We start from the raw sequence: 11,623 nt of genomic DNA, 5'->3' as shown, positions 1-11,623 counted from the left end.
AGCTCTTATCCCTCCAAATTAAGCCAGTAGGAACTGGGAATGCCCAGGATTCCCCATAATTTGGAACAAGCCATAGAGGACAGTGATAATAACTATAAACTGTGGTACAGAAGAGAAGGTCACAAGTGAATATTGTTTGACTCTTTGTTAGTTGTTAAAACACAGTTGTTTCTGGTTTGGCATATGTGGGAACTCGAGATGTAGGGACCTTAGCAGTATCCACAGTGCATGTATCAAACATAAGAGCAGAATTCAGGAGGTCTGAATCACTCGTGGCCTGACAGCTCCTCGTACATCCTCCCCTAGGTAACCCAGAAGTTACCAAACCAAATATTACCACGTCAGAGCACAAAAACATGTACAGCTGTTCATTGTTGGCTGATTTTATTTTTATTGGAATCACATTTAACACTAACTTTTTTGAAAAGGGAAGCGAAACAAATAATTTCTGGGGTTCTTCTTTCTTCTGTTCAATTACTGGGGTTTGCCTCATAGTGATTTTTTTTTTTGTAAAGCACTCAGCACACATGGAATTAGCATGAAGTGTAATTACAACCAATTTTTTGAGTAATACTTATAATAATTTTGTATTTTACATTGTCTTTTTAAGGAGATAAAGGAAAAAAAATAATGTAGACATGCATACAAATATTGTGTTAGAAGCCTAGAAGAAGAGATAGGGAGATTACATGTCAAAATGGACCAATCAGTACAATATTGATAAAAAATGATCCACCTTCTATCTTTACTTGTTGCAAGGTTGAAGTTCTGAAACCTGCAAGTATGCATAAGCATAAAAGAATTACAAAGTCAAAGATAAAAAAATTAAAAATTTAAATAAATGTCTGAAATAGTCTAGTAATAAAACAGTCACGCTTCCATATAGCATTTTCTGAGATATATTCAAGTAGGAAAGCAGCTGAGACCAACTGAAACAAGCTATAATGTTAAAATATTGAATTGCTCTTGGCCAGAGTATCTAACATGAGTTATAAATTTGAATTTTATTCCTTTATGCTTACTGCTTGGAGATGTGGAATGAGCCAGCAACAATAAGAAATCTTTATAAATTTAATAGTGTATTTGCTTCTTTGTGATTTAGCATTCTAAAACACTCAGACAAAAGAAAGTCTGCATTAAGAGAACATCAGTGACTCATATTCAGGGATGGGCCATACCATATCTGGGATTGCTTTTATAATGCTAATTCAGCTCAGCTGTGGGAGTCCCTTTCCAACAGGGTCATTTAGTGAGAGTATTCTTTTTCAGAAAATCCTGTCTCTCTTGGATCTGGGACTAAGTCAACATTTGTGTTGAAGAAGATGCTAAATGTGAGGCAGCCAATTCCTCATTTGCTGTAGAAGAGGAATTTGATGTACTGAATGATGTAGCACTTGCAGAACAGTTGCTGAATTTAGGAATTTGAAGTATTGCCCAAAAGAATACACAATGCTCTTTTTCTATAAAATTCCGTGGCTATACTGGAATAATTTAAATTATTTTTTACAAAACTTGCAATTAATTCTGTTTTCCTCATTTTCTATATCAGATTTGAAATTCTCCCATGTGATTTGTGGAATTTTAAAATCTTATCATTGTAATTTAACATTTAGTAGACTGTAGGTCTTAAAGAAATTGCAGCTACTCACATTTAGTCAGAAGATGAGCTAAAGGATACCAACTATTCATCTAAACCAAAGTAACTGTGATAATTTTATAGTATTCTTGGAACTTAATTCCAGGAGACTATAGGCAGTCTGAACTTATTAACTACTATGAAAAATCAGCTCCAAGGTACTTCATCTTAGGCATCCAAAGTTAGGGTGCAATTTTGGGCATACTTCCTTTGTTTCCATCTAAAAGCTGGAATGAATGGAAATGGAAATCTTTATATAGGGTCTGAATAGACATACAAGATGTATGTTCACCAGTTCCCTGGCTCTTTGCCCTTCTCCTAAGATAAAGAAACATCCATACTTGGACTTGAATCTCCATCAGTGGTTCTCCAGCCAGGTATTTGATGTGAATTGAAGGATCTCAGGGAACATCACAAAATGGATTTCTTGTGCAACCTACACATGACCTTAATTTACTTTCAGCAAGCAAAGATGATACCACTGCCAGCTCATGAGAGTCAAGAGAAATTAGTTGTTGTTTGTGAAGAGCTTAGGTGCTGTCATGAGGAATACCATAGAAAAGTCTGTAAGATAACAATGTCTATCAAGACCAGAATTTGAGCAGAGAGTGATAAATAAAATGCAAGGTCACATGTTGAAATAGGGAGAAAATAATAGTGCATTATTTGGCACCATCCATTCATTTCAATAAATAAGGTAAGAGTATATAGAAAGAACAGTTTATGATCTGACAATGCAAGGCCATTGAAAGGTGCCTTTGCAGAGGAGCTTAAGCTTGCATGGACATTTTTAATTCTGACCTATTCTAAATCTTCCCATTTTGTACGTTGATGTGCCATTTCCTATATTTTTGTTAAAATAAAAACTATCTACTTCACATTCCAGAAAGATACATAAATGCAATTTATTTCATATTACATTTCATTGTGATTTTGAGTCCCCTGATTGGTTGGAACTGCTAAACCTATATATTTGAAGTTTGTATCATTAACAAATACATGCTCTAATTATCCAAACATACCCTGACATATGGTATCAGTAGGTACCCAACTCATTATGGAATTAAACAGATAGTTGACACACTGACAAGAAATTACATGGAAATAACACACCCAACTGAGCAACTTCCCCTTGATGCTTGCTTTTCCTAATCATCTGGTCTACAACACAGCATTGTTGTTCCATAAACTTTTTTTCTTATAACTTCCACTTTTCTTCTGCATATTAAAATATAGATTTAAATAAATGACTTGAAAGTTCAGTTGAAAAGCTGTGGCACCATGACATCTGCATTTACAAATCACCAATGGATGCTTTGGTCACAGTAAAATAATTTCTTTCTTTTACAATTCAGTTCATAAAATATAATTCCTCTACAATGTTGATGAGTCTCATGATTTTTTGAATTTAAATAGCAAGAGAAATGTTTTTCCAATAAAACTATTAAGTGAAATTAAACATTGATTCCTTCCTTGCGTTCAGCAGGATCCAATCTCCAGCTCAGCTGCACACACTGTAGTCCTCACTTGTATGAACTTTTCTTCATACAGCAATTTAAAAGGTATAATTTTTTTCTTCAAATTTTCTGTGTGCATTATCACCTTCAGAAAAGCCACTTGCTTCATGTATTTGTTTTCATTTGGGGGCTCATTCCAATGTAAAGTCAAATCCTCTTAAACCTTTGGTTGATTCCCGGTTTTATTGATGGCCACCCTGGACTTCAGGTAGCTATCAAGAATTCCTTATCTATCATTCTTATCTCTAAAATTTTTATACATTAGTGAATCGAGTATTGTAGCAAGATCTTTTTCATTCTTGTGTGTTATAATACAATGCCCTGCAAGACAGTTTCACCAATACAACATCCATCAAACCAGAGATCACAGTGTAAGAGTGATGTTTTGCTGGGGCCATCTACTGGTTGTGTTGCTGATCTTTCATTTCCAGATTTGGAAAATCACTTTACATTTGTAATTCTATTGTAATTATGAAAATAGCAGCATATATTAATAATCGCCTACATACCTATTTTTTTTCGGTACTGTTTGTTTTATAAGACGAAATATTCTATGCACTTAATATGGCCCAATTATCAGAAGAAAAAAGAATTATCTTGCTTTCATAAACAACATACAAAGGGGAGAAGGCATAAAAAAGCCTTATTTCTCAACAGCACCACAAAGAAAGCAAGGAATAAAATGAATATTAATGCTAAGATGGAAACGATTTAGTAAAGGAATCTATGTGGGATTGCATTTTATGGAAATGGTTTGCTCTGGCTCACCCCTGGAAAATGTACGGTTTATCCCAAGTCTGTATCCTCCCTGCAGTATCCTGTATCTGTAACCTCATTGGCTGGAGAATGTTACCGCGCCCCTTTGAACCTCTGTGATAAGAATGCTAAGGCAGAAGGCTCTGCCCCCTCTTGCCCCTCTTCCCCTGGAGGCCTCCTGATGCTCCCTTTCCCTCTCCTCCCTTCCCCCCCCCTTTCCCTTCCCCTCTCCCTCAGTGAATAAACCCTCACCTCATCAGCATCCCACCGGCATCTGAGTCTCTTTGCCTGCCAGCACGGGAACACCACGACCCCAAAAGACCCCGGGGGTCTCCGGGGGGCACTCCCCGGGGACCCCCCATAAATTTAAACAACAACAAATCTACGTATCTTTAGCTTTTATTTCTGTGATGAAAATGATAAATAATTCTCATTGTCTTACTTCATGCTTTGTAAGATTTCACCTTGAATTTGTATGTGTTGTTCTAAAATAGCTAAGATGCACCCTGTACAATTTTCTTGGGATTTAAGATCTCAGTCAACTTTATGATATTCTTCAAAGACTTTTATTAAAAATAAATTCATGCCAAGAAAAAGGTGGCAGATGAAAAGAAAGATAATGCCTTTAAAAGTAATTCTAATCAGTGAGCTACAGCAAACTAAGAATAATCCAAACAATTTAGTTCAAAGTGCGGGTGTATTTTTATAATGATCCTATTATGTATTTATTCAGTTATTCTATGATAATATTGATAATTATTTGTGCTGTGTTTGAGTCCTATTTTTATTGTTGCAAGACTTTACACAAATTTTAACTGTTTATTCAGGAGCAAGAGAGAGCATTTTACAGATTTTGCAAGTTAAAGAGAACCTTTGCACCTATTAAATTAGTATACATAAAAAAATTATGTAATAATACCAACAGACACATATATTATGCTTATGCCATGGTTTAGTTGATGAGGAGGTGTTAGGTCATGGGTTGGACTTGATGGTTTCAAAGGTCTTTTCCAAACTAGTTCATTCTGTGATTCTGTGACTCTGTGCCTACACATACATATATGTGGATGTTTGAAATATATGTGTATACATGTATATATGTATATGCATGCATGCACACCTATATATCACACCAACATCTAAATTGTACTGTTGACAGTCTCAGTTAAACAAAATCCTCTGTTGGCTCTTATTTGTACTGAGAATAAATATCTGCTATTATTCACATTTGCCCTCAGCAGATCCATCAGCAGGACAGACTTCTAACAGGAGCTGTAAGTGGCAAGTAATTTTATCAAAAAATGCAAAATGTAATTTAAAATGTATAAAAGGCAGATAAACAATAAGACTTCCAAGCATAAACAGGAAAGCATAAACATATTGCAGGTTTGGAGACCAGATTATGGGAACTAGAACTAGGAAGAAAGACATTGCCACCATCATAAATGGAACTGGTAAAAACACCTGTAAGAGAAAGAAAAGAAGTGGTTTAGGAAATAAATGAACCAACCGTGATTTTATGCCTCATTCACCAGAGTAACAGTGTGTTCTTTGCCACAGTAGAGTACCATTTCTCATGCTGCTATAAATTCACCCAGGACAAGAGTCACCTGACTCAAATTGCCTATAAGAAGGCATCTTTTAAAAACTATTTGTTTAGGCTCCTTCTATTGTTGAGGGGGAGAGACAGGCAGTACTGGAAATTTGTTCACATATGATATTGTGGGTTCCTAGAAGTCACTCAGGGCTGAGTGCCCAGAAGCCTTCACAATAAGCATACACTTCTAACCCAACTTTCTGACTGCTGGAGTAAGAGGAAATTCAACATATCCTTAATGCCCATGATTGTGTCAGGGAAGAGAGCAGATCAAAGTTTAATTAACTCTGACTGGCAATGGGTCCTGTATGGTTACTGCTCCACACTGGTATGGTTCCACATTGTTTGCACATCTCTCCCATTCTGCAAAGAACCATCTCATATTTTCAAATTCTCTGGGGCAGGGACCATCTGTTTGTTTCTCTTCTTTCTACAGTGAAGCAAAATATTCAAATAAGGCTCTAAGCATTGAGATTATTAATTGTATTTTTGTGACTATCCACTTTGGATTTGCAATTCTTCTATAACTTTTGCATGCTACCCAGGACTCAAAAAAAATCTATAAAAATATTTTGTAACTCAGATCCATTTACTTTATATGGTCGGTGTAGATGAGGTTCCCGGTATCGAAGTACAATCAGGCTTGCACAAGTCAATCCAGTCATAAGCCAGGCAGAAAATCCAAAGTAATTTGTTAACATGATAAGGTCAGAGGGGATGATAAAAATGGATGCAATGGTGGTTGAAAAAATCATGGCTGGTGCAGGAGTACAGGAGTGGACATTAAGCATGGATATTAAAGAAGGTAAATGTCCTGACTGACTTCCAGCATAGCTTAATCGCCCGAGTGTGAACATGCTGCTGTTGAGGGCACCAAATATTGAGACAGCAACAGAGACAGGAATGATCCAGGCAACAGAGGGGATCACTCGATCAGCCCAAGTGATGGCCACAGCAACTGCAAGAAACAAAAGAATTAGTGTGGTACAAGTACCGTGTTCTGCATCACAAACACACCTGGGCAAGGAAAGAAAAGTAACTCCTTGGTCCCCAGTGTGACCGCGGTGGTGATACAATCTGCTGTTACAGGAAACAGCCAACAGGAGAACATCCACATTCAGAGATGAGTCAACAAATGTGCTATTAATGAGATTTTGCTTTGGGTGGAACTGGAAGTGTGAAAGATTGTTTCTAAACAAAAGGTATTCTATATTGTCTGGAAATTAGCTATAGCTGATACTGCTGTGAGGACAAGTGGGTCTATAACCAAATGCCATGAGGAACATAGGTCTTGCAGTGTCCTGTTACTAGAGATGGAGAAAAGAGTGCCCACCCCACCCTCCCCCCCCAAAAAAATTAGTGAAGGAACAAGAACAAGCAATGTTTGAAAAAGTGCAATAATTTTAAGTTTATCTTCTCAGCTGGCACAGATAAACACAGTTCCTTTGGTATGCATGGAGCTGGTCATGCCAGCTGGCAGCTGCTCTTCATGGACAGTTTGGTAATTGCTGCCTCCCTCATTGTAGCGTTCAAATGATCCATCTCTCCTAGCAGACAGCCTGACACTGGCTGAGCAATAATATGAGGTTACTGAGTGACAGGTACACTGTTCTCATTTACATTGGTGAGCTTTTTTCATAGGAAAATAAATAATTGATCCATCCAAATGAGGTATGGTTCCTGTCTGGCCTGTAGACAAGGTCTCACAGCTCAGTCTCATTATAGTGGGATTTCAAATGTGCTGCTTGGACAATCAAGGGGAAATACAGCTCCCTTTGGAGCTTTTCATGGCCAGCTGATTGGTACAGGATCTGAGACAGTCTTTACATACACTGGAATTTTGTATAAGCTCTTCTAAGAAAACATAATATTTATAATGAATAATACACACCCAAAGTGGCTACATTTTTGTGCCCAGTCTTTTCTATCCTCCTGAACATGTTAGACTTTTCCACATCCTAAAGAGTAATGGCTTTGGTCTGAGACTCCATGAGATAGGGAAAGAAGGAGGAGATAAAATTAAAACTACAGGAAAACAAAGACCATCTCTATACTTGGGACCTGACTTTCACATTATTTTCCAGGTTTTCATACACTTCTGATTTGTTTTTAGACAGTGTAGGGAAAAGCCAACAATTTCAATAACCTGCCTGCATTCATCCAACTTGTGTCATGCAGTAAAATTAAAGAAGAATTCTCTGTTAAAAGAAAATGAACCCAAATTTCTGGACTGTAAAGTTAGGTGAGCAGAAGTAACTCAGGGCATTGACGTCAGATGGATATGTCAATGGGCCAGTCCTTTTTAATGAAAAAATATTAAATACATACCTGAGGAGACAATTTCCTTAGGTGTGAGGACAGTCAGATATGAGATGTTCACTAGTAAATAAAAAACAATTACTGCAGGAACAGCAGTCATCACAGTTAAGGGGATATTTTTGCTGGGGCTTTTCATCTCCTCTGAAAAATACAATTTAAAACAACAAATGAAGCAAGCAGTGTAGCTTCTGCAAGTGTTTTTCAGTGGTGAAGCTGTGCAGAGTTTGACAAGACTGATACCAAAGTCCTGCCCCAATCCCTAATCATGGCTGCTAAATTCTCTGCTTGTGAAGTCCTACAGTGGTTCTCAAATAGGTTAATATCAAAGATTCTTAAACATTTTATTTTTATTTAGCTATTTTTAACTATTTTGGAAGGAGGGCTGGATGAAGAACTGATTGATTCAAAAAATTACAAAAGGAGTGATAATTTCCCTTTGATTTGATTAATCACATATTTGACTTACATTAGAAAAGCGATTTGGTAGGAAATTTTCAAGTAGCCTTACTTGAAAATCACTAGCTTAAACATGAAACTCCTGAGTCACATTATTTATTCTTGCGTCACCTTATGAATCCTGATCTGAAACTTATTGAGCATATTTGCCTATTCCTACTCAAAACCTTTTGCTTTGCTCTTCTATCAAGAAATACAGAAGAAGTACCAGAAAAGACTGAAAGTATAAGAACAATAATGCAGTGACTTTAAAAGGGGGCCATTCCCAGATGGATTCTGATGATTATTGCCTTTTCCACAGCAAAGATGGTGGAGGAAAACTATTTAGTGCTAAGCCTGATACCACAGAACTACTCTTAGCAAACAAGGGAAAAAATCAAATTTTGCAGGTGAATAACTCAGGCACTGGCACACATTCCTGGGCATGTCATAGTCCCAGCAAATGATTGAGCTGGTTTGGAGAAGCTTCATCTCCATCAAAAATGTTCTTTTTAATCTCTTTCACTCATTCCTCTTTGTCCCTCTCTACTTCCCACTTTCCTCAGCATTTACAATTTCCTGAGTATTACCAGCAAATAACTGATAAGAGGGAAGAAGTGAAAAGTCAAACGTGCAGATCATTTAAACTCTTTTTAGGAGACAGAAATCTGTTTCTTCCTTCACATTTGATTTCTGTCTTTTGCTCAGGACATCAGCCTTGAGCCATGATCCCTCTGCTGGCTGTAGTGCACAGAGACAAGACTGAAGGACCACATACCATCAGAGAAATTGGGATTTATTTCAGATGTAAGAAATACACTTAGTTATTTTGAACTCAGAAGAGGATAATCACCAAATTTGCCAATTCAAATTTATCTTTCCATTCGTTTTGTTGCTTGTTGCAGTCTTGCCAGCCAGCTGGCATCTGATCCATCAGCTGAAGCTCACAGAAATGAATTTATTTTTGAAGAATAAGAACTTTGGTTCAGAATTATTGCATAGGTTACGTCTGTCTAAACAGCTGTGCTTCTCAGTGTATGGCATTTATTAATACAGCAAACTGACCAGAATAAATCAGTATTTTATCATAAATCTTATGATAAAATAAGATTTTTAAATAAAATATTTTCTCAGGTTTACGAAGCCAAGTGCTTGCCTTTAAGGCATCCCTAAGATTTAAAAACCATACTTTCCTGATTTATATCACTTCTTTTAAAACTGCAGCCTATTTTTAAAGCTGGAGTACCTGGATTATAAAGACAACTGTCAGGTTTTTAAACATTAACCAAATTTTCACATTATCTTCACCACTGAATTTTGTGGTATGCATTTAACACATTCAGTTTATTTAATGTTTTACATGATAGAGGTCAATGGATATAAATGGTTAAAGATATAACACCAATATCCACTTGCTTAGAATGTAATTCCATTAATCTGGTGATACTGTAAAACTTTATTAATTTAACTTGTGATGTGAATAACTAACATTATGAACATATCTCTGTAGCTTTCACATAAAATGTTCATTTATTACTGCCACATGTCAGCAGATATAGAATAGGGAAGTAAATAGATATTCAAAAACCTTTTTGAATGTTAAAATTGAGTACAAGTTCTCTGAAAAAATTCATACCACCTTCCATAGACTTCTCTTTACCTTCTATTGGACTTCAAAAGTCTATTTTCCCAGGAAAATATATCCCATAAAATTACTACATTCTAACAAAACTCAAAATTAATTTGTCCATATTCAAATCAGCTGCATAACCTCAGATAAGGCACAGATATTTAAAAATAAATTATCTATGCACACATAGTTTGGCATGGATAACTATTTACTTTCCAAAAAATACAGTGACATGGACACTGAGAAGACAAAATGCAAATTTTTAAGGTATGAAAATTTCTGTTTATGCATGAGATTTCAAATTAACTATTATGATTTTTTTTTGCACTTCCCTGGAAATGTCAGCTTGATTCTGAATAAAAAGCAAGAATTTTTGCCTAGAGAGGAACAACGCCTCTTCTACCAGCCCCAACAAACACTCATGTAAAATGTGAAGAACCCTGTGGCCTTGAAGCAGATACAAGTTCTCCCAAAGCAATCTGAGGAACACAGGAATGAGAGATGCAGAACTCAAGAAGAGGAGCAGAATACCTGCCATGTAATTGAGGGACCACCAGCCGCCGTACGCGTACAGCCCTTGGAAGAAGGCTTCAGCAACCTGTGCGGCGTTGGGGATCTCTGAGCCAAACATGTCCTCAAACCTGGCTAGGCTCTCCTTTTGCCTGACCACGAGGAGAACTATGCCACCGACAGCAATCACAGACAAGGCCATCATCTTCAGCAGAGTGAAAACTGTCTGCACCCACGCAGCCAGTTTGACGCTGAGGCCATTCAAGATCCCCAGGGACCAGAGAACGGCCAAGGCCAAGCACTTCTTCAGCACGTCTGGTGCAGGACAAACGCCATAGAAAGGCTGCGTGGCATATTCAGCAAAGAGCAAGGCTCGAGCAGCGTTCGATGCTGGCTTGGTGAACATTGATGTCCAGATAAACACGAAGGCGGGTAGGGGTCCAAGGCCTCTTTTAATATGGCTGTATTCTCCTCCGGAGAAGGGCAGGGCGGTTCCCAGCTCCGCGTAGCAGAGTGCACCCATCAGAGAAACCAGCCCAGATGCAGTCCAGATTGTCAGTGCAACGCCAACATTGAGTAAGGAATGTTTTAACACCCCTGTGGGAGACACGAATATCCCTGCTCCAACAATTGATCCTATAATAAAACTTACCCCATCAAAATAACCTATATTCCTTTTGAGTTGTATCTTCGCTTTTTCTTTTCTTTGAACATCTTTGGGGTCATTATTTTCTCCTTTTCCCATTTTTCCTGTTTTTTTCACAGCAGATTTCACTTTGTTGTTAGCAGTCTGTCATAGCCCTACTTGCTAGTGAAATGGGAAGCTTGGCTTAATCATTCAGAAAAGAAAGCATACTTTGGGTTTTGATGTCTCCTGTGTGAAGATAATTAACCAAATACTTCAAGAAACACTGGCAAATCATGTACATGTTGGTTTAATATGTACTCCAGAAATTATTAAGGTCTGCAGGTATTTTTAAAGAAAACGCATAAAAAATAACACATGGCAAATGCTCATTTCTCAGATGACTTTCATGAACAGATTTCACTTTGTTTTATGTACATCTTCAGAGACAACCACAAACATGAGTACATGTGACTTCTACAGCAACCCTAGGGAAAGAGAAAGGATATGGCACATGAGGAAAGAAATCAACCTTCAGTACATTATTGACAATGACATGGACATTGGATGAACAGCCTGGCACTATTTTTCCACTATC

The 11,623-nt window shown here is 37.3% G+C and overlaps 1 protein-coding gene across 1 annotated transcript; it reads right to left on the bottom strand.

Moving 5' to 3' along the window:
- Positions 1–5,127: 5,127 nt before the first annotated feature.
- On the bottom strand, positions 5,128–11,145 carry SLC7A13 (solute carrier family 7 member 13). Its single transcript, XM_063419522.1, has 4 exons — positions 10,422–11,145; positions 7,835–7,966; positions 6,100–6,464; positions 5,128–5,373 (listed from the first exon to the last, which is right to left on the bottom strand). The coding sequence occupies exons 1-4, from the start codon at positions 11,143–11,145 to the stop codon at positions 5,128–5,130; spliced, it is 1,467 nt and encodes a 488-aa protein (XP_063275592.1).
- Positions 11,146–11,623: the final 478 nt, after the last annotated feature.

Source organism: Prinia subflava, chromosome 1 (assembly GCF_021018805.1).
Source record: "Prinia subflava isolate CZ2003 ecotype Zambia chromosome 1, Cam_Psub_1.2, whole genome shotgun sequence".
Classification (NCBI taxonomy): Eukaryota; Metazoa; Chordata; class Aves; order Passeriformes; family Cisticolidae; genus Prinia; species Prinia subflava.
Note: the sequence above shows the minus strand (reverse complement) of the source record. Positions and strands in the feature narration are given on the sequence as shown.

Excerpts from the sequence above, each read along its gene's own strand:
- SLC7A13 (XM_063419522.1), bottom strand. The coding sequence starts at position 11,145 with ATGGGAAAAGGAGAAAATAATGACCCCAAAGATGTTCAAAGAAAAGAA. Across the intron at positions 6,465-7,834 it reads TAAGGAAATTGTCTCCTCAG|TTGCTGTGGCCATCACTTGG; the intron begins GTATGTATTTAA and ends TGTTTCTTGCAG. Across the intron at positions 5,374-6,099 it reads ATCTACACCGACCATATAAA|GTGTTTTTACCAGTTCCATT; the intron begins GTAAATGGATCT and ends TTTCTCTTACAG.